At 41.8% G+C, this 23493-nt stretch overlaps 1 protein-coding gene across 3 annotated transcripts; it reads left to right on the top strand.

Annotated features, from left to right (window-relative positions):
- Positions 1-1150: 1150 nt before the first annotated feature.
- Positions 1151-23446, top strand: yeats2 (YEATS domain containing 2). Of its 3 annotated transcripts, none has more exons than XM_034614589.1 (30): positions 1152-1328; positions 1742-1847; positions 1944-2041; positions 2215-2307; positions 2644-2877; positions 3497-3615; positions 4636-4797; positions 6040-6151; positions 6462-6506; positions 6591-6759; positions 7588-7824; positions 8641-8808; positions 9752-9843; positions 10581-10766; positions 10880-11108; positions 11463-11621; positions 12775-12899; positions 13738-13884; positions 14708-14896; positions 16100-16502; positions 16608-16742; positions 17173-17316; positions 18017-18167; positions 18500-18576; positions 18667-18746; positions 19587-19791; positions 20345-20580; positions 20677-20751; positions 20949-21022; positions 21656-23446. In XM_034614589.1, the coding sequence occupies exons 2-30, from the start codon at positions 1748-1750 to the stop codon at positions 21762-21764; spliced, it is 4353 nt and encodes a 1450-aa protein (XP_034470480.1). In that variant the 5' UTR covers positions 1152-1328; positions 1742-1747; the 3' UTR covers positions 21765-23446. The 3 variants fall into 3 exon arrangements, with proteins under 3 accessions (XP_034470482.1, XP_034470480.1, XP_034470481.1); XM_034614590.1 differs by lacking the exon at positions 1152-1328 and adding an exon at positions 1346-1610 and having other exon boundaries at positions 1646-1847; XM_034614591.1 differs by lacking the exon at positions 17173-17316 and having other exon boundaries at positions 1151-1328.
- Positions 23447-23493: the final 47 nt, after the last annotated feature.

The raw sequence follows: 23493 nt of genomic DNA, 5'->3' as shown, positions 1-23493 counted from the left end.
TTCGTTATGCACGTCTATACTTTTTCTATCACACACTTGACAGCAGCCATCAGGGGCAATTTGTGGGTTCAGTGTCTTACCCAAGGACACTTCAGTGTGCAGACTGCGGCAGCCGGGGATGGAGCCACCAACCCTATGGTCTTGTTTCCCCACAGTCGTTCTGGTCTTAATAAAGATGACAGATTTATCAGAATTAGCCAGCAGAACTTCTTTAGAATAGCACTGACCTTCCTAGAAATGCTGCAGTGATGTACACTGGTGCAACAATAAAGGAACAAATGAACCTGTTTTTTCGAATGTGAACACAAACTTTACAGTAATAAATCTCTCCAGCCAGAGAATGCAGCAAAGGTCCTTGTACTGTGACTGGAGGTCAATATAAAAAGTTAAGCCATGTGCATGCCCTTATTTTATGCTATTTACACCAGAAGTGCTGCTTTATCAAAGCACATCTGAGTTCAAAAAAGAGGTGGATCTTTTTCCAGGAAGTTGTGAGTTGTATCTTTCTAGTTCATGGCATATAACCAAATTTAAAACTAGGAACAAGGTGTACAGCCAGTAAAAATCTATTGATAGGTACTGGATCAACTAAGCATAACTTAACATTTGGTTCCTGGCACCAAGTGTCTCCCTCTGACTTCAGAGGCTCTCATTCAATATCGTATTAAAGTATCTACATCTTTTTTGCACATTTATAATGGGCTTACGGTGGCCTCAAAACAGGGTTTTGTGGACTCAAACACTTTCACCCACCCCTCCGTCGGCATAGTAGATAACGAGTGAATTTTCTTTTTTCGGGTGAACTATTCCTTTAACTCTCTTAACTGTGCAATATTCATTTTGTCTGTGCAATACAACGGTTCCTGTGCAATCCATTCACTGTACATATTTTCTTCTTGTTTTTACACTGTGTAAACTAGTTTTTATTCCATTCATATTTTCCTATATTTATTTCTTTACACTAAACTATTATTATCCTTACACTTAAGTATTACATGTTACTTATTCTTACTTACTGATGCCTATTTTTGACTCTTTCTGCTGTAATATTGCAAATTTCCCCATCGTGGGACTCGTAAAGGATTATTTTATCTTATCTTATCTTATCTTACCACCGCTTTTGCAGAACAGCGGCCCCTGGTGGCTGGTGCTCTGAAGTGCACCGTTAGCTCTCCACTACTTAGCCTACCTGTGCACCTCGACACTTTAGCCATTGAGCAAACACGAGTGTGTGAGGTGAATGCGGCTCCACGCACAGGGACATGCTCTCACTGAGTTAAAACACCCGCCTCGCAGAGAAGCGTGGCTCCAGTGCACAGGGCAGCCCCGTAAGTCTGCGTCTCAAACGGATTCAAACGGGGTCTACGACCGTGTGCTAACGCTAGCTTACCGTTAGCAAAACACGGATAGCGGCTAGCAACACTAAGTGTCGCCGGCTGCACGGACGACAAGTACGGCTTCCACCGCGAGACACAGCGCGGTAGCGACACAGTTTGCACGCCCAGTTAGATTAGCTTAGCTCGGGCTTGTTGTTTCTCTAACATTAATGGGAGAGTGGTAATATACATGCTGTGTTTTATGTGGTCTGCTAACTCATATTAGCACAACTGGCTAGCTGGTCAGCGCTAACCTGACAGCTTCCAATGCTAGCCGGCTAACTCTATGCGAAGTGTACTGATAACTGGCCCACGGGAGCAGTGATTTAAAAGGCTTAGCCTGCCGTTTCACGTTTGTTTAACAGGCAGCCATGTCGGGTGTTAAAAGGAAGATAGAAGGCAACGATCCGGATTATGAGGACGTCTCCCTGGTCCAGAGCAGCAAGAGAAACAAAGCGGCTGAACACGATGGTAAGTTCCTGCTCTGATTGAGCCAGTGCACCTGATTTACATGTTGTGGCAGCCAACAACTAACAATACAAACATGTGTGTTCATACTTTTAACAGCCCGAGAAGCAGCGGTGCAGAAGATCGAGACCATCATCAGAGAGCAGTTCTCTCTGGAGATGAAGAGCAAAGAGCACGAGATAGATGTGATCAGTCAGGTACCTGGAGGACACAGTCACAGTGTCTTTTCTTCTTCTCATTTCCTACACACACTATGTCCGTGCAGTCCATCAGTACTGTGTTGATGCAGAGGATAGAGAAATGTCATTATTTATATGTTTGCTGTGCTATACAGAGTGTTTTGGCTCATTGTGTTTCATTGTTTTTGCAGCGACTCAATGAAGCCAGGAGGATGATGGACAAGTTAAGGGCATGCATAGTTGCTAATTACTATGCCAACGCTGGGATAACAAAGCTCCCAGAGGTAAATCTCCATATCCAGGGGTTCAATATTGTTTTTGATGATTAAAAAAACCTGCCTAGTCTTACAAGCATTTAGTGTTAACAGGTGCTTGTAGATGATGGTTATAATAATGGATATGACATGCCACCGTAAGCCCATTATAAAACAGAAACAATAGTTAGATACGACATCATAGTTTGGTGATTGATTCAGTGGAAGTCTTTGCAGGTGTCATGAATGTGGGAGAACAGCGATTTCTTTGAGGATGCATTCTTTTAAGCTTGCACAGTTATGGCCACAGCAACTCTAGTACTAATCTGCTTTACCCAGTACATGCCTGTGTCCTCTGTGTCCCAGCATGCCTCTAAGAGTGACACTGCAGTGCTGAACCATCCGGCCATCCGCCGCTTCCTGGAGTCCCCATCCCGGTCCTCTTCCCCTCTCAACCAGGGCTCCGAGACGCCTTCTCTGGCCCACTCAGAGTCCGAGTCCCTCTCACAGCAAGGAGAGGGATCTGAGAGGGATGTGGAGGGAGCGTGGAAAGAGGAAAGCAGCAGGCAGGAGCGCAGACCCGGGCGTAATACAGGCAAAGTAAGTTCAGTTGCTTCCTACTGGTTTTAATAGACAACATCACATCTTCCCAATCCTGGCCTCTCTCCATTGGCTCCCTGTTTTAGAATTGACATCAGAATTATACTAATCCATTTTAAAGCTTGCATTTGTCTGGCCCAAAGCTACTTATCGCAAATGTTGACCTCATATGAACCATGTTGCAGCCATAGATCCTCCTGTGGGGCTCTTTTCGTCATTCCAAAGTCAAGGCTCAAGTCTATAGGCGTGCTTTTGCCATCAGGGCCCCTCAGCTTTGGAACGACCTGCCTGAGGAGATGATGCTTGCAGATTCACTGACTTCTTTTAAATCACTTCTTAAAATCCTTTTTTATAGACCTGCCTTCATGTGATGTCGTCTTTATGTCTTTTTAATGTTTTATTGCTTTTATGTAATCTCGCCTTATTCTTTTATTGTTCCAATTCTTTTTATTTGTATTTACTGATTCACAGGATGCTGCCTTCTTATTGCTATATTTTTATTATTATTATTATAGATTACATTGTTGTTGTTAGTTGGTGACTGTCGAGGGTGTCAGCATTCATCTTGCATCTTTTTACCTCTCATCATGTCTGCTGTGTTCTCCATTATTTACCGCAGGACACTTTTGGTGTGCCATCATCTGTTGGAGCAGATCAGAGGGTGATCTACCACACGACCGGAGACGAGGCCTCTAGACTGTATGCAAAGAAGACCATTGTAGTGGGGAATGTATCCAAGTACGTAACCAAAACGCAGAATAGATTTTACTCACTCTGTCATCTCTCTGACTCAGTAGGTTGTAGCACAGGTCTTTTATATTAAGAGGTCCGGAGCCATACAACTGAAAGTTTTTGGATAAATTTGGCTTCGGACAAATATGATCACTATAAGCAGTTTCCACTGTACTAGAATTTTGTTGGGAGCTGGAGGTGGCACGAAAAATTTGACGGAGGCGACAGCCTAGCAATTCTCTATGCAGGGAAAAGGGATACTATTATTTCTTAAAGTAGAGAGATGCCAGGTGGCTTGTCTTAACATTTTGTGAGGGAATATAAAGATGAGGGTTTAAGTAAAAATTATGAATTAGTTATTTACTTATTGAAGAAGTTTTAACTTTTGTAGACTGTTTCTTTAGAGGAGTTGTTGTTAATCTGAGATGCAACTTCCAGGGTCTGTGTCCTTGCAGTCAAATTAGATGACGCTTTAGATGAACCGTACCATAGATTAGTGGTTTCATGATTCTACGTTTAAGCAGGTATATCTTTCCCTCAATAGATTTTTACTTGTTAATTGCACTATCTTTTTAAACTCAGTCTGTAAGTTGAATTTGTCTAGCGTGTGCCCGTGGAAAGAAGAGCTGAACCAACATCATCATTTTATTACAAGCCCAGGCTTGATGAAGGTGGAAAATGCCGTTTTACCCAGTTAATTTCTCCCTGGGAATAGATTTATCCACGTAACTGAGCATTCAGTTTAGTGTAATATAAAGCACGTTTAATAGTATTTTTGCCTTTGACCTTTGCAACCTGTCTTCCCTTATTACTCTGCTCGCCAATCTTTACTATGTTTACTAGGACCTTTTTGTTCCTTTATAATCTTGCTTCCCCTCCTGCCAATCTTCTGTCTTTTTGTTATTTGAATTGTGTTAATCTCCTGGTTTTTAACCATCTTAAACAAACAAATGCCATTGCATTATCCCTCGTGTTTAATAAGTCTAGTTCTTTACCCCCTCTGGCTGTTCTGTCTATTACCCCCAGGTACATTCCTCCTGACAAACGCGAGGAGAATGACCAGTCGACTCATAAGTGGATGGTGTACGTCAGAGGCTCCAGGAGGGAACCCAGCATAGACCACTTTGTAAAGAAAGTCTGGTTCTTCTTGCACCCCAGCTACAAACCTAATGACCTCGTGGAAGTCAGGTTTGTGCCTGCCTCTCTGTTTTTCCTGTATGTCTGACACAGACAAAGAGTGTTTAATTGCTCCTCAGCCCTGCACGCATTTTCTCGTGTTGGCAGCACTCCTTACTTGTGGTAAATATTAGCGCTTGGGTGCTGTTTCATGCGGTGACCTCAGGCAACCACAGAAGTTACAGGCCAACTTGTTCCAGTACGATCAGTCTTGACATTTTTTCTAACCTTATGTTATAATTGTATGTCAGTAGTTTGCCCCACCTCTTTCCACACACCCTTGCCAAAATGAAGGAAGTGAAAAAAATAGTTGTGGATAATATCTGAATGCGTAAGAGACTCTCTTAATCATCAGATGATGTTTATATCAACGTTGAAGATAGAAAACAGACTCACTATTAAACTGACTATTGTGAAAATCTTTTAGTAAACAGTGCCCCCTTGTGGATATTTGATGATTCAGATCATACAGCCCTGTCTCATCTCAATCAATTATAGCTGAATATTAAGTGCCGGTGGGTAGTGCTTATGCAGATTGGGCGCACACACCATTAGGTGGAGTCTGTGGACAAACCAGATTATACACACAGTGTAGTCTTTTGCAAAAACATGAGTCTTCAAGGCCTCACCTTTGCTCAGAGCACTGAGGTGTGAAGATCAGTATCGCTGTTAATTGGGAACTGAACTTTTGAAGTTCTGTGTTTTAATATGTGTAGTTTCTATCCTCCAAGGATTAAAGTTTTCCCACTGCTTCTGAATAAATTCTCTTTCATCAGTCAGCTGCAGCCTCCTGGCTGTTTCAGCTGACAGTGCGTTCATGTTGCTGTAGCAGCAGATCATAAGCTCCCCCCCGATTGACTCAAGTTTTTATTCCCAGTGAACCCCACATAGGCCCAGTGCTCTGTGACGACTTTACGCAGCCTGAATGTGAATGTAGATGAAATGATGAATGAAAGCAAGTAAAACAATCCACAGGCCTCATTCATAGAGTAAACTTGATTAGAAAAATAATATGCATCTCTGTAAACATGCCCTTCTAAATACATGCAGTCGGATAGGTTTCTGCTCCGTGGGGATGAAAGCTTCAAAGGGGGAGAAGATGAGAGACTTTCAAGTCATTGATTTTTAGGAGTGAGTTGGATTCGAGGTTGGGATCTTAGTTTTTTTTTTTGCACTGATTGTAATTCATTCTCTATAGATTCTGTTCATCTAGATTTGACCTTACATTGAAGTTTTGAATGTGTCTTTTCTCAGTGAGCCTCCCTTTCATTTAACACGTCGCGGTTGGGGTGAGTTTCCTGTGCGGATCCAGATCCACTTCAACGACCCTCGCAACAAACGCATCGACATCATCCATCAGCTAAAGGTCAGACCGCATCATATGCAGATTAACTCAGCCTCGTATAGTCATGCTAATGTTTTATGAAATCCTTTATAACATGAGGCTGAATATAAAGCAACAAAGGGTATATTTGAAAGCAAAATATGAGTTCTAGTTTAGAAACTTGTAGACTATTAAATCTCATGGGATACTATGGTAGTTGTCAGATTTTTATTATGATGCAGTATTAAAAAATTCCTGTGACTTCATGACTCATCTGTCATAGTGATTAAATCTAGCATATCCAGTTCATGGGTTTAAGTTTTTTATTTCACCCTTTTTTCTTGGCCTACAGCTGGACAGAACATATACTGGGCTGCAGACACTGGGGGCAGAAACTGTAAGTTAATAAAAGTTCATTCTGTTTCCTGCGATGACTTGTCCTCACATCTCTTTCTCTGACGATGAGCTATATTTGTTCCAGGTGGTGGATGTGGAGCTCCTCAGGAACTCCCTTGGGCAGGACTACATCCCTCAGCCTGCTTCATCCAAGGTGATACACAGAGCGGCCAGCCCCACGTCCACCTCCTCCCTGCCCCAAAGTTACGGACGCTCCAGTTCGCCCGTGTCACATGATCCCATCATAGACAAAGGTACATCAGTAGAAACATTCAGCCTTTTTTTACATGATCATGAACAAGTAAATTCACATTTTAGCAATTAAATGTACTCTTTGCAATTTTTGATTATTAATAACTGTTTGTTTGTATCTTTCACGTGCATGATGATCCAAAGGCACACACACAAACATACAGGCAGCATAATACAGTCCTGCAGTGCTCTGACTCTATACCTGCCAAAAAATCATTGCACCAACAATGATTGCTGGTAGTAAACATGGATGTAAACATTGCAGGATTTAAAATGTTTTAAATTTGGCTGTGAAAATGTTCTATGAGGAAAGATTTCATTCAGAATATTAAATTATTAATTATTTTATTATATATTAATTGGAAAATCAGCAGGGTTCTCACTTGTTTTCATTTGTTTATTATTTCCTTATGTTTGTGTTGCATGTTAACCTATTTACTCCTGTTTTTACTGAGGCTTCTCATTTATACTTGTCAGTTTATGGGGACTCTCTGAAGGTAGGTAAATGGAAATGATATGTTAATAATTTAAAAACAAAGAATAATTTATGGAAAAGGTGGTTTGTATTAAAGTTGAATTAGTATGAGTTGTAATGCAGTGACAAGAGTTCGCTTATCACAGACGGTGTCGGTTTGATCCCGTCTGCTGTGGCTCATTTACTTTACCTGAACCAGATTTGAGCAGGAATCAGAGGTTTCACTTAATTCAAGAATTAGAATTCAAAAGATACTACATCTTACATCTGTAACTTTGTGACAAAATTCCCATCTCGACTTTAAATGAGGTTTACAGAGAGTAAAACTAAAATATACTTTCCCATTTCTTCCAAGGTTTCATTAAAACAGAGATGGGGAGACATGCTCACAGCTCAGCACTTGCAGCCGGTGAGCGCACCCCGACCCGACCAAAAGCCAGTGACAGGATCACCCTTGGTTCCCATAGCAACTCCGCCTTCCAGCCTATCACGGCAAGCTGTAAGATTGTCCCACAAGGACAGCCGCCCAGTCCTGCGGAGTCTCCTGGGAAATCGTTCCAACCAATCACCATGAGCTGCAAAATAGTTTCAGGTAACTGTCTCCATCCAGGTGCCATTTCACAGTGGCTCCACATGATGTCCCATCACTTTGCATATCTCCTTTGCCACAAATAAGAAGTTGGATTTTGTCACTTTAAATATAGAAAAAAGAAGAAATACTTGCTTGATGTTAAACTTTGTTAGTTTTAATATTGACACCAACATTCCATTTCTTGTATTTTAGATCCCTAGTATTGATGGTCATTCTTTACTTTGTCAAATTGTTTACAATGTGCAGTACATAAAAAGAACAGGACTTCTCACAAGCACCTCCAGGGTCACATTAACTGTTGTTGGCAAAAATTATGGAAATAGTTTCTCCCCCCTGTGACAAACTAAGAATTTAAATAATTTTTCTCCATAATGAGCTTCTCCAGATTAGCAAAATGGATGGTCACATTTTCAAATAAATGCCATGTAATCTGGTAAACAGAGTATAACAAATACATTCAATATATGCACATACACATATGTTTAACATAACCATTTTCATATCAGATTTCAGTGCAGGTGTACAAAGTTTAGGAACCCCTAATAAACCCATGTTAGATTTGATTTAGCATTAGTGTTGAGTCCGGGACTAAATATTGTGCATCACTCTTTTGGGCTTCTATCAAAACATATGATATTTGTGTCATGTTAAAGCTAAAATCATCAATATTCACTCAACTCTCATACATTGCTTTATTTTGCCTTAATCTCAACAAACGGCCGAATCACTTTTGTACTTTTTTCCTGTGTACATTTGTTGTTAACACCCTTGAAGAGAATTATTGATCTAATAGCACGTGTACTTCCTCCTCCGCAGGATCTCCCATCTCCACCCCAAGCCACTCCCCACTGCCTCGCACACCCACCACCTCCACCCCTGTCCACAGCAAGCAGAACTCTTCGTCGGTTCTCAACAACCCTTATATCATTGTTGACAAGCCAGGCCAGGTGATCGGCATGGCTTCCTCATCCTCCGCCTCCACAGGTACACATCTCCTACTCTGTGTCAAAGTGCAGCTTGAAATCTGAAGTGGACCTGTAGCAAAATCAAAAATCAGTGTCTGAGTCACCCACATTGAAAAGAAAAAGCCGGCTGTGAAGAATGTGAGTTATAGCTGAACAGATGATGTACAATACCCTACATACTCCTTCCTCACTCTTTTTCCTCTATTTTTGTAGTTTTTTTGTTTTTGTTTCTTGTCCTCCCTTACCCTTTATCTATGTCTTTGTGCTCCCTCCCTTCTGTCTTTTTCTCTGTCTCTCTCTGTCTCTCTCTTCCTCACCGTCTCTCTTTTGTCCCCATTTTGCACGCATAAAAAATGACGGCTGATGAGCCAGCTGGGTGGTTGCTGGATGCAAGGTTACCATGGTGACTGAGCTGGTGACTGAGTTTCATGGCCAGATTAGGTGGATGAAACCACACTCGCATCAAGTTTTGTGCTGTTTAATTATCTGCAAAGATGATAGTTCACTGTCCGGTCAAGCAAATGTCATGTGTGTGTGTGTGTCACCACATCATGGAGCGGAGTCATCTCACATCACCAAGGCTGCTGCATTTACTTCCTCAATTCGTCAATATTCCTCTTAGGACCTCTTTTCCTTACGCCCACTCAGCCACTCCCACACGTCCTCCACAAATGCACAGCTCAACCAGATCTGGCAGCAGGGCAGGAGTGCGAATAAGTACTCCTTTTTATCAAGCTGGATGAGGTTGATGTGGGTGTTGAGGCTGATTCACCAATCCTGGGATAAAACAAATTGAAATGGTGTCTGTAAGGAGCGGAACTATAGCAGTGCTCACCTTCAATACCCACAGAAACCGTCACCTCGCTCCACAGTGGCCTTGATCCTTTTTGAAAGAATGGCAGGATCTGAAGTGAGTAATCATCAGTTCAACTCTATGTGTTTGTGTGTATATTACTTCACAGGAAGCCCCTCGGCTAAACAATCTGCTGCTCAAGGCACTCGCTCTCCGGCCCCTAAAGTTCACACAGGCACCTTCCTCTCCTCAGGGGTGAAGGTGAGTTGATAATCTTAGTGGTTTAACATGAATCCTTCTGAGCTAAAACTTTGTAACTGATATGTCCCCTTCCCACTTTGAGTATAGTCTATCCCTGTAGTATCTGTGTCTTTAACAAAGCAGCGTGGTATAAATAGTAGGCCAGGGTGCTATCTTAAGCATATGTGAGTGCCTTGGCAAGCTGTTTAAATGGGACATTACTCTGAAGATGGGAGGATGTGCAGGAAGCTTTGCAGGGACAATTGCACAGTTCTTTTTCAGTCAGTGTCAATACCCTGCTGTAAAATCCTCCCACTCCCACACATCATCACATCATCCCATCGCCATCTTCAAAGATCAACATATGATTACTTTGAAAACTTCTTTTATGTCATAGTGACACTCTGATCCACTCAGACTCAACAGTCTGTAAGCTGCTGGTTTCTTCTGTAGTTCTAAGGACCAGGGCAGATGGGGACAGATGGGGAACATAAAACATCTCCTTGATGAATAAATTATGTTGCTGATTTTCAAAAAATCTCTTCCCGCTGCTTACTGTCTGTATCCTGTTGGAAATAAATAAGGGGATGTTAATTTGCAGTAATTTTTTTTTTTTATCATATTAATAATGAATTTCTCTTTTTTTCTTTTATAAAAAACTGATTGACACCAAATAATTATCTACAACCTTTTGAGGTTACAAAACACAGGAGCCTTCATGTTGCAATCCTCTCCATGTGCACTCACTTCTTGTGCAGGTTATTATCAAGCAAGAGCCAGGGGAAGTTTCAACACAGCAGCAGCAAATGGTTTCCACAGTAACCAGCCAGCAGCAACCTGCTGCTACAGCAGCACACCAGTTTGTCGCAGTGAAGGGAGGTCACATGATCTCAATGTCGGCCCAGAAACAGACAGGAGGGGCCACAGGGGCCACATCTAGCAAGGTCAGTGTCATGCCAAAAAGCATTCCAATGTTTGTATGTTAACAGTGATATACATGTGTTATCAATAGTCACCATCATTCACCAGGTAACTTTGGCACTCTCCTTATTTCTAGATGTTAGGTATTCCTGTTACCTCAACACTTCAGTCCGCAGTCAAACAGGTGGCTATCAGCAGTGGACAGATTCTGGTCGCCAAGGGCAACCCCTCTGTCTCCAAGGTGATGGGTGGGAAGCAGGTTTTGGCTCAGGGAGTCGCTAAAGCCATTGTAAGTGGAGCCAGTGGCATCCCTGGTCAGCAGGCTGCTGCCAAGGCGGCTGGAGGTTCAGGTGGCAAGAGCGGAGGTCAGAGTTCACACACAGACAACATGTATGATGTACAGGTCATGCTACAGCTGCACAATTGATTTTGAATGATCTGCACGATATGAAACACACTTTATGTTTTTTCGATATTTTATTTTAATGTTTTGGCAATATAACAAAGAACAAACAAATGCATACAAAATACAAAAAGTACCCAGAAAACGTCCTGGGGTCCCAAAACTAGTCCTGGGTGGAAAACATCCAGAACATCAGTCGGTGTGTAAGATAAGAGTTTGCACAGCACATAGATGGATAAAACATATTTATTCTGTTATTATAGCCTTTTGATGAGGAAATGTCTTGACTTTTCTTTCTGTCTTTATACGTCCACAGTAATGGCTACTCTTCAGCTGCCAGCTAACAACTTGGCCAATCTGGCCAATTTGCCTCCAGGCACCAAACTCTACTTGACCACCAACAGTAAGAACCCGTCAGGAAAGGGAAAGCTGCTCCTCATTCCGCAGGGAGCTATCCTCCGAGCCTCCAGTGCCGGTGAGTTATGCATCCAGTATAAATCCTTTTAGATGCAGACGTTTGGAAAGAACTTTGGTGTCAGACATTAGTCATTCAGCCACATCCCTTCTTCATTCTGTTTTTAGTTCACAAACTTGACGAGCTCTAAGAAATGTAGGGTTTTAAGACTGGTGACAGAGTTTCTCTCACTGCAGATATGTCCCTCTTTATAACATAATGCTCCACACTGTATTTGTGCCAGCAAAACGCATAACATGAACGAGCAGAGCATTTGTTCAGGGTTTAGGTTTGGTCGTGTCGGACACTTGAAGAAACTGATATACTTCATCAGACATGCAATAGAGAGATGGGTTAAATCCTACTAGTGAAGCAACATGGAGGTTAAAATCAACCCTTTAACAGAAGAAGATACTCAAGATACAACCCAGATATAAAGTTCTTAAAATTATACATTCTCCACTTTAAAAACGTAATTTCGAAAAAAGAAAATCATTGACTTTAATTTGGGCCTTTTATGGCTATTTGATTTCAGAGTGAGAATGGGGGTTCTTGTTCAGCTTCTAATTTCTCGCTTTATATCATTTCTAAGCAGGAATCTAATATCCTACAAAACCCGAGGAAATGAACTAGATTGGATTCAGTTGATTAATGAGCTTGATGGTGTCGGTGACTCAGTATCCAGGGCTTCTAAAACAAAAGTCTTGGACCCCTGACATTTTCCTCCGGCTCCATAGGTCACACACATCTGTATTGAAGCTCTTGTTGCTCTCGGCTCATCTTAAAGTTTTTGAAAAGTAAAAAACCCACTAGTGAAGTGACCCTACAGTTTGAAGCACACTGGTGACAGTTACAGATTTTGGCTGCCGCACTACCTTCTGGACAGTGAGTCAGTTGTAGTCATCTGTTTCATTCTGCAGAGTATTTAATGTGTAATGCTGCGAGCTAGAATCACTCAGTGAGATTAAAGAGATTTAGCAGCATCTGAAATATAGATCTAAACCAACATTACTCTGCCTCGCCCTGCTTTGGAATCATTTATCATGAATATGCTTTTACCTATTTGATTTTACGCACATTAATAAATAGAAGATGATCTGTGTTTTTGGATAAACAAGGACAGATTTGTTTATGAGATTAGAGACTGACGTGTTTCTGACTGTCTGTAATTTAGGTCAGCAGTCGCAGAGCAGCTCGTCTGCAGGCGCTGGGGGCTCTCAGACCTCCTCCTCTTCCTCTTCGAGCAGTCTGCCTTCCAACCTCTCCTACACGTCCTACATCCTCAAACAGACCCCACAGGTGGGTGGAAATGCATTAATGCTATAATAGAAAACTTGCTCTGGTATAAAAGTTTTCTCTTTGATGCCTTATTTATTTTTGCTTTACAGAACATTGTTATTTAATTGCCAACATAAAGATGCTTTACACATCATGCATTTAATACGCATCAACACAGTCATGAAAAGGTGTATTTACAGTTTGCTCCTCGTGTTTCTTTTCCTTCGCTAATCTCAGTATTCTTGTATTGTAGTCGGGAGGTTGATCCTGGTGGGTTTTTAATTAGAAACATTCATTACAGCATCATTGATCCTGTAGTCAGGTTTAGAACCGACTGTGCATATGTGCCAACAGCATAAAATCCCCTTGTCTGCAGAGATTTCACAAGTTTAAATTATGTTTCTGGGCTGTGTTTCATGTTAATTATCTATATTCAAGGTTAATTTCAGTGTTGTCTATCACTCGTTTATTTTGTACATCTACCTAAACAGCTAAACTGTGTATACAAAACACACACACACACACTAATGAATTGATTTTAAGGAAGGCTAATGCATTTTATATAAGCTAACACATATAAAGGATGAAACAGCTGAAGCAGTAGAAGCATTTTAATGCTTAGAATAGCAATATACCTAATCTACCATTTAGTGTGACATGAGGTGCATTATAATCCTACCTTTTTAAGATTTTTTGTTTGAAAGGGGCAGTTTCTGCTTTTGTATATGTGTTTGTTCAATGTGGAATGGTTTATCTAGCTGAATTTATACCATGACAATTCCACTGACTGCATTGAATCTAAGTAATACGTTATTGGATTGCTACCTCATGCTAATCACTGTTTATCCATTTTTCCTAGGGTACATTTCTGGTCGGTCAACCGGCACAGGGTTCAGGGAAGCAGGGGGTTTCCAGCTCGGCGGGTCACGCAGCATCATCTCCAGCGACTGTTACCCAGCAGGCCATCCGGGTAACAGCTGGACAGAAGGCAGCCATTCTGGCTCAGGTCAGTATTAAGAGCTACAAGCAGTATCTGATGCTAACTGACAACTTCGTGGGGTACAATCACTAAGGATCCAGCTTCAAGTTTTTTGCACTTGAATGCCAGCTTTGGTGTTTGCCAGCACTTTAGTCCCAACTGAGCTGCCCTGGCTCTCCTGTTTTCTCTTCACACTGAAATATCTTTTAAACCTCATTCTTGCTTACTGCTGCACATTGTCTTTTTTAAACTAATGCAGTATGTGACCAAAATATGCTTATAACATGACACAACACTTATTCTTGTTATTTGATTGTATCAGTGTTGATGAACCAAACAGATGGTTGGAAGCTTTTCCACTTTTTTGTTGTTTTTGGCACTTAAATTTAGATATTAACTGGTTTATTTTTAAACTAACTGAAGAGCTATTGCAAACTGCAGTTTCCTGTCATACAAAGTGAATGTGTGGGTCGTTGAAACTGTGAAGGGCTTGTCCAGTAGCAGCTGGTGTTGGCTTTACTCACCCAAGTGCTGCTTGGCTGGAGGTCAAGTCCCCTCATGTAGTTTTATTCTGTCTCACTTTATATAACAGCACAGTAGCCGTTGTCATTTTTAACCATCTTGCTCTGCAGGCTGTTTGCAGAGTTCCTATAGCCACAGTCTGTTTAATACAATTAGTCTTGTAATTGTGTTATAATGTAGATTATTGTTACGGTTTCATAAGTAGAAAGAAAATTCACATCCTATTCACAATGATCTGAATTTTCTGCCCTTTCTTTTGCTTCCCTTGACAGTTTTACCATGTTCATTGTCACAATGAGTTTTGTAAAAGTTTGTCTATGACCGACAGGTGGTTGGCAGCTCCCAGGGCGCACAGGTGAAGTTGTCAGATGGCTCCGTTAAGACGGTAACAGCAGCGGCAGCGGGTCATTTGTCCAAGCCGGGGACGACCACATTGAGGATGACAGGCGGAGTCATCACTGCTGCTAGCTCCACCCCCAGCTCTGTCAGCGCTGCAGCAGCGGGCAGCCAACAACAGGCGAGTTTCACAGTCCTCATATTTTTTTGTTTTATTCTGCCTGACAGCTGTTCTCTTTTAAATGTAATGTAAAAAAAACAAACAGCAGTTACATAAAAATTGACGTGACGCCTACAAACTACATTCATTAACTAGTCGATGTGGGTTAATATATAATATTTACATATATTTATTGTTATTTATATTTAAGCTATATTTCCCAATTGCCAAAACAATTGGTTTAAATGTTTTTGTAACTTGAGTATTCATTTCATGGAGAATTTTAGTACATACCTTCGTGTTGTGGCTTTATGTGTAACAAGCAGGTGGTTTCTTTTGTATGAGGAAATATACCACTTGAGTTAAATTTTTGTGTTAAAGCTGTAGTGATGCGGCATTTGCCACTGCAGTATGAATACATGTAAAACAGGAGTGACTGGATCACTGTGGCTGCAGTGGCAATGTCATCAGTGTATTTGTCAGAGAGAGCAGAGTGTGAAGAGCCCTAAGCTGTTCATCAGCACCGGTCTGGGTGATTACAGCTTCAGTCAGTGGCCTCATTAACTTGAGAAATGGAAACTTCCTTCAGGCTCAAACACGTGAAAACAAACATGTTTCCAGTATGTAGCAAACTGAGAAAACTAATCAATGCTCTATCAGTGTTGACAGTAGGGCTGGACGATATGGCAAAAAATAATGTCAAGATACAAATGCTTCTATCATCTCTGTGAGAGAACACTGACTCTTTTGTCTTTGTGAATTCCATAAAACTAGTGACCTGATCGAAACAGCTCACTGTCCCAGTTGCACAACACTGGAAAACAAATGTGGACACAGCAGAGAAAAGACAGTAAACACCAACTGAAAAGTTCAAACACAGACTATTTATTTTTCCAGCACTCTTTTCCTTTATATTCACTGAAGTCCAGCTTTAAACGGATCTTCACAATGGCTATTATTATTTACACAAGCACTATTGTGCAACTACAAAGAAGGTAATATGTTTAGCCTATAAAAAATTTTTTTTAAGTATTTTAAATGTACAAATGAAAGTTGATACTCAAACAAATAGGAACATTTTTGAATGAAAGATTGTTATTTGACCCTTGCCATGTATAAACATGGAACACACAATAATGACCCAGTTTGTCTTTTCAGACACCGAGTGACTGTTTCTGTTTACTTCCTGGTTAACAGCTATGTTTTCCTGTAATCTCCACGCAGGCTGCCGAAGGTGGGAAGTCTGCGCCTCAGCACCACTCGCTCCTGGTGGCAGCCAACCAAGCAGCAGTAATCAGTGCAGCTAAGAGCGCCAGTGCTGCTGCTGCTGCTGCTGCTGCTGCCGCTGCCGCTGGTGGGGGCAGCCTGTCAAAGACAGCCGTGGCCACTTTGGTCAAGGGTGCTGGCAACTCTGCCACAATGACAAAGAGTGCAGCTGGTTCAACTGGAGCTGTGGTAACAGTTGCGAAAGGCACTGCTACGATGCCGGTCATCAGCATGTCCAAGGGTGCAGGAGTGGGGACTGTGGTTGGCGTGCCAAAGAGCAGCAGCACGTCATTGGTCACAGCAGCCTCATTAGTCAGCGGGATGGCAGCCGGAGGAGGGAAGACTGGTGCAACTCTCTCAGGTAGATACAGAGAAACCTCACACTGCATCAGTCACCTGGTTCAAATGTACAAGATAGATAATATTAACTAATGAATTGCTCTGCATTTTGAATTATTTTGTCCAGGTATGCTGAAGATCCACTCTGGAGGTTCCAGCTCTCAGCAGACGGTTTTAACCATCCCCGCCAACCAGCTCAAACAGCTGGGGGTTGGCACTGGGTCTGGAGGGATGCAGACCATTCTCATGCCTGTTGGAAAAGGTAGGTATCTGCAATTACCATGAAAAAGACAACAAGTGAGGATTGCAGATACAAATACTGGGTTCTCAACATCAAAATGACCACATCTAATTGTAGCTTAAAGGAAATATCAGTGGTGTTTTACTAAAACATGAAGCTTCATTGGTATTGATTGTTTTGTCGGTTTGCCACATCTTTTACAGCAAGTGTTGAGAGAAAGCATGCTGCTCTTCTAAATTACTTTAGAATTGAAAGGATGCATTTGCAAACAGTAACTTTATTCAGTTCATCTTTCTGAAGATGAGTTTTTCGATTCATATGGCGACATCCAGTTTGAGAGAGCTTCTGTACGACCCATCTTCTTCCCTTCTCATTTTTCACTTAACCTTTAAGCCTGTTTGTCTAATGGCCCATCGATCCATCCTGAGTGTGCGTTTTCTTCTCTGTGTAGTTGTGCCTAAAGGCACAGTCTCCACTACTCCCTCCTCCGCTTCTTCCTCCTCCTCTTCCACCAACCCTGGAGCAGCTGGAGCTGGAGCCTCCCCAAGTCCTGCCATCCAGGCCTCCCCCTCCCTTGCTCTGCCCCTGGCACAAGGTGACAGGGGTCCATCCCCTCCCCTCCTTTATTCCCAACCAATTTTTCTTTGTTTGGATGGGTATCATTGGAAAAGCTTTCGTACCAGTGGTAGCACAGACTCTGTTACTGATACCAAATTTTACGAGTTTATTTTATTGAGTACAACATTATAGAATTTACCAACATATGTTCAGACAGTCTTTCCCATTAACTATCTAGACTGTGGCTGTGCACCATATTCTAATGTTTCCCGCCACAATTTAATAATGAACACAAAATATTTTTACTCTTCTCATAATAATGTAAGTTAGTGTTTTGCTCCGTAGATTCCTTATAAAACTATCTACCTGCACTAGCACCACGGAATGAGTCAGCTCTGTGGGAAACACTGGTTAAGATTAAATTCAATGTGTTCAATATAAATAAACAGCAGAACTTTAGAACACATTTCTGCACAAAAATATTGACATTTCTCATTATGTGATGACAGAGAACAAGTAAGTAAACAAGAATCTGCTGCAGTGTTTGTCACCAATGTTCAGTAAGTATTCAGTGCTTGGTGCTTTAGACTCTTTTGGTCTTTGATGGAGGTTTTAAGGTTTATTTCCCATCTACGCACATTCTTCTCATCACTGTCTTTTCTCTTTTCATGTCAGTCTCAGTGTTTGAGTTTAATGAAATTAACTTGTATCTCCCTCTCTCTCTGCTGCTGCTACAGTGAAGACAGAGCCAGGTGCCAGCACAGCTGTCACAGTGGGTCCATCTCCTCCGGTGACTGCCCCTGTCCCCACATCTGTTCATGTTGCCTCGGCAGCCACCACCGTCAAGCAGGAACAAGGGGCGGACAACTCTTCGCACGACCTCATCAAGTAAGCACGAGAAAGGGTCACGATGCCACAATCGCAAACAGTCTATGATTAATTCCTAGATGGACGGATCATTTACAGTTTCTTTAGAGAAAAGGTACAAAGCCAGAAACACATTTTTCTCACTGACAAAGCCATCACTGAATTTGTTTTACTACTTCAGTGTTATCATCCATTTTTCACTTTTTAAACTGATTTCTCTGTGAAAATTAGTGGGACCTGATTTATTAGAGCCATATTTCTACTGGAGTATTAATGAAGGGTTTTAGGAACACTTTGCCATTTCTCTGGATATTTTCTCACACTACATCTGACCCCTGTGATTTCCTCCTCAGCACTGAGCACATAGAGACCATGATGCAGCTGCTGACAGCTGTGGTGAAGAGGTTCCCTCTGATTGTGGCAGAAAAGAGTAAGTGAGCTTGCCTTCCATCTGTTGTAATCAACTCCAGATATAAAAACAGACTGAGAGCTAATATACTTGTTTTGTTTGTTTGTTTAGCTGAAGACTCCCATCCGTTCTGCGCCTCTTCAACAGAACAGTATTATTCCTGGAATATCGGGAAGCGCAGAGCATCAGAGGTAACTTTCTTCTCTCTGCTATTCTATTCTATTCTATTGAAATGAGGGTTACAATTCAAACTCAGTGCTGCACAGCCTCAGTATGTGAAAGTCCTCTCAGTGGAAATGTGCATTCATTGTGAAAACAATCTTGCTGAGAAAAAGAGAAATAGTCAAAATACTTATGTACACATGTTTAAACACATGTTGTACACATGTTACTGATCATTACATTACTGAACATTACTGATCATTACACATCTTTGCTGTGGTTTGAAAAGACAAAGCATTATCTTGAACATGTTCAGTATGACAAGTTATTATCTCAGAGTGACGGCACCCACTTACGATTTCCTCCGCTCCAGATTCCAGGATGAGAGTGCCTATAATGTCAGTAATAATTTGCAGTGTTTGCACTTTTGTTGTCTGTGTAATCTGTCTCGGTGCTCAGTCCTGACTCTGCGAGATTTCTGTTTGCCTTGCGTCTTCCTGTCTTATCAGGTCAGATGTGTGTCCCGGGCTTTTTATCTCCTCTCATCTCTTCCTAATGGGTTCATCTGGAGCTCATAAACACCAGCCCGTGTATAAGCTGTCTGTTCTCTTTCCTCACAACTATAAATGGTTCTCAGACGAACCCAGAAATATCATGGATATTTATATCTACCGGTCGCTAATTTACATGAGGGGAGAGGGGACTCAAAGCTCATCATTATACAGTGCGAGCACAGGGGAAGAAAGGCTGCAAGGCACTGTATGCACACCAAGTCTCGCCAGCCACAACATATTTATCTGTGTCACTTTGCAGATTGTGCAGGGCTTTTAGACCGTTTGCATAATATCGTCTGGCATGTTTTGTTGTAGCTTCAGCGAGCAGTGGCAGTGAAGCGGGTTGTCCAGGACGTGTTGGACCGCTCGCCGCGCCTGCAGGCCCTTACTCCGCCGAAGACAAGAGAGGTGGTGCAGTGGTGCAGGCAGAGGGGTTACACGCCGCCTGACCCCGAGCCCCAACGCAAGAATGATGACGAATCCATCGAGGACATCCTCACGCAGATAGATAATGAGCCTGGTGAGTGTGTGGGTTTTGGGGCAAAGCCTCTGAAGGAGGATCATTTACTTTTTCCCATTTTTTTTTTTGCGATTTCACTGTTGACTCCTCTGCTTACAGCTGCTCAAAGTGGATCAATATTTCCTCTTCAGCTTTGCATGTGTAGGCGTAGTGCTTCTGCAGTTACCAGTCAGTTCAGCGATGTGTTTGCAGTCCAGTTGGGTGTGAGGGCGGCCAGTGTGCAGCCTCAGTGTTTTTGTTCAGCTGTGTTGTATTTACAGGGAGTTCTTATTAATTTTGTCTGTAAGGGTTGAGAGTCGAAGCTGCACAGCTCAGTGAGTCACACACTTACCTCAGCGAGACAATATGATAATCTGTTTGTGTTCTCCTTGTCTCTCCTCTCACAAATATCTTGAATTTATAATTGTCAGTGTTTAATTGATAAAATGAGCCGATATTTTTCCACTTTGCTATAAACATACAGCCAAACAAGGAGAATCTGCTATCTGACTGAAGTGCTGAAGCACTTGATGTTTCTGTGCTGTGTTAAATCACCATGTGGATGTGTCCGCAGAGTGCCCGTCAACCCTAAGTAGCTGCGACGAGCTGGTGTCGCGGCTGGAGCAGATGCAAGCGCTGCTGAAGACTGAACCAGAGGAGGCAGACGACGAAATAGTCGACATCGTCACCATGGTTCCACCCTGCCAGAAACTAAAGGTCAAAGAAGAGGAGCAAGAAGCTGACGCAGAGCCCAAGTTCTTCCTTGGCCCCTGCGTGTCCGCCCAGTTTGTCAGTGATGCAGCTCAGCAGGTAGGTTGACCAGTCTGGGGTTTTCATTTGTAATGGAAATACATGCTGCACCATTTTGTTCATTTTAATGTGATGACTCCTGTGTGTGTCTCTCAGATTGGGGTGAACTTCCAGCCGATCGAGGTGGAGAAGAACGTGTTCGCTCCATTAGTCGAAACCATGATTCTGAAGGTCGGTCCCTTTTCAGTTTCGCAAAAGGAAATAAAAAGTCGTCCAATTACAGTAGCTCATCATAATCTTGACATACCCTTGACTTGATTGATGAATATACAGTATGTATGAGATGTACACCTACACAGTGTCTGTATCAGACAGTGGGTTTCTTTGTGACTAATGATGAAAATGTGTGTGTGCTGACTACACTGCAGGCGACAGAACAGTTTGCCAGTGACGTCCTGAGAGAAGCTCTGGCCGGGGCCTACGCCAAATCCCCTCAGAACAGGTCAGCTCTGGTGTTTTCTCTCACTAACATGCAACCTGCACATTGCTCCATCTTTCACTTTATACGTTTCACTGTATCTCAGGCTTATCTAAACTACCAGTTACTACTGCTACTCAGGTTATACTTATCAACAAGTGATCAGTAAATTGTATTGAATGAATAGATATTATTATTGATCCAAAGAATTTACAGCAACTTAAATTGTTTCATTATTGTCGGAATAAGGTTTTACTAATATTTTTGTTGATTTAAACATAAATGTTATAAAACATGTATACATATATAGATAACATACTAATATATCATTATACTATTTGGGCTGAGGTGGGGCAGGGTGCGGACGAAACTGGAGATGGACAAGTTATTTTTGAATGGGTTTTGTTGACAGTAATGGACATAAAGAATAATCCAATGTCAGTGTTGTTTACAATGTGTCTCTGTACACATGCCAATATGTCACATGCGGGTTTGTTAGACATTGGCCAACCCTACTCTGATTGAATTGATTCAGAGCTGAAGATCCAAGAAAACTAATTATTCAGATAATCACTGATATCTGCACACGTCTGAAACATACTTCCTCTTTGTTGAGCTTTGCTTTCAATCCTAATCAAGGTCCACTGTTTTTCCCAGGGCTCCCAGAGAGATCTCAGCCATGAACATCCACCAAGCGGTCAGTAGCATCCCCACCTGTGACTTCCTCACCAGCACACACATGGGTTACCTGTCTAAGGACAACTGACTGACACTGACTGGTAACTGACACCGGCAAAGATGTGAGGACTGCTTATGACAGAGCGGCTCGACACGTTGATCTGACAGCTCCACTGTGAATATTCACACCTGGATGTGGTCCTGTTGCCTCAGGTTGTGCAGTAATAACTAACGTAGTTTATTCATTAACTTGATCAGAGAAGGGCTCAGTTTGCTTCTCACAGCAGCAGAATAACAAACGTCTCAAATACTGCGGGTATACTGTAACGTTTCACCCATAATGTGTGGAGGGAAGCGGCCCTCTGGGAATCCTGTCATTTGATTTTGAGAGGCTGATGGGCTCTTGCTTACCTCAAAGCAGGATTATTTTTAATGCTGAGTTGTTCCCTGCCAGTCGTTGGGGAAATGAAGCCTGAGTGACGTACAGGGCTGAATAACAGCATCAGACAGCTGTCCCCGCCTTCATTCTTCATCCTGCTGTCACGTCCCCTGGACTGGGAACAAGATTCATTTTACCAGCAGACGTGAACCACAGATTTACAGCGAGTTTGAAACACTAATGAACACCTGAGTGTCGGCTCTCTCTATCTGTCACTCTGATAGTAATGTCTGGAGGGTGGCAAAGCAAACGGAGAGATCCTTCCAAAAAGTGCCATTACCATGGCAACCATTTATCCATCATTACGAACATCTCTGTGTTACCTGGCTGAGGTACATACACATACAAGAAAAACACAAACATGCAGGAAGTGACTGTTCTCTGAGGGAGAAGAAATTCATGTTTCACATTTCTAAAACCTAGTTCTCATGTCAGGTTATATTCTAATGAACAAATCATTATGAATTCAACACACCAGTATTTATCTTCTGTTTATCATGAACCAGCTTTCATAGTCTGTTGACGTGCTTTTAAGTGTTAAACAACCACAATATGTCTGTCATGTAATGTGCACAGTGTATGTGACCAATATGAAATGGATGTTTTCAAATCTTCTTTTATTTTTGTATCTAATATCGACACCTGCAATCAGCAATGCCCTAACTGTGTGTGTGCGAGCGAGCGTGCGTGTTCTAGTTATTACTCATGTTGTGGGGACCAAAATCTGTTTACACAGTCACACTATGGGGATTTGTCTTTCTGGACAAAAAGAAAATATCCATAAAATCAATCATTGAATTTTAAGATGAAGACATGTTTTAATGTTAGAGTAAGGTCTGGTTCAGGTTAAGCTAGTTGTAGTTCTAGTTAAGGTTACAGTAGGTCTCCACGAAATGAGCTGAAGTCAATGTAATGTCCTCTGAAGTAGTGGAAACGTGTGTTCATGTCTGTGCCCACGTGTGTGTGTGTGTGCGTGTGTGTGTGAATTAATGAATTTGACAGTAATTGAGGCTCGTGTGCGTTTTGTTGGCTGATATTCTGCTGGTAATTCTGTTTAATGTGGAGCTTTTGCATTTTGTTAATGTGTTTGGGCCGAGTGGTTGTGATGCCTTTTAAACCACATTAGTGTAGAAGATAATCCAAACACTGTATTTTCATGTTGCAAACCAAAAAACATAATCAATATTCTTGTAATAAACGGAGAGAAACTACTGTTGAATAATGATTATTTATCAAACTTAACTTGTGTTGAACCTGTTTTTTTAGTTTTTTTAAAGACAATGAATTGAAGAATCTCTGATGTAGATGCTCATAAAAACATCGACTTTTACGTGACCTGTGGAATAACAGCAGCTAATTGTAATCACCACTCTATTCG

Source organism: Hippoglossus hippoglossus, chromosome 17, assembly GCF_009819705.1.
Source record: "Hippoglossus hippoglossus isolate fHipHip1 chromosome 17, fHipHip1.pri, whole genome shotgun sequence".
Classification (NCBI taxonomy): domain Eukaryota; kingdom Metazoa; phylum Chordata; class Actinopteri; order Pleuronectiformes; family Pleuronectidae; genus Hippoglossus; species Hippoglossus hippoglossus.
This window is presented reverse-complemented; position numbering and strand designations above follow the sequence as displayed.

Coding starts and splice junctions, on each gene's coding strand:
- yeats2 (XM_034614589.1), top strand. CDS start 1,748: ATGTCGGGTGTTAAAAGGAAGATAGAAGGCAACGATCCGGATTATGAG. Junction 4,798..6,039: donor AATGACCTCGTGGAAGTCAG/GTTTGTGCCTGC, acceptor GTCTTTTCTCAG/TGAGCCTCCCTTTCATTTAA. Junction 10,767..10,879: donor CAGGGGCCACATCTAGCAAG/GTCAGTGTCATG, acceptor CCTTATTTCTAG/ATGTTAGGTATTCCTGTTAC.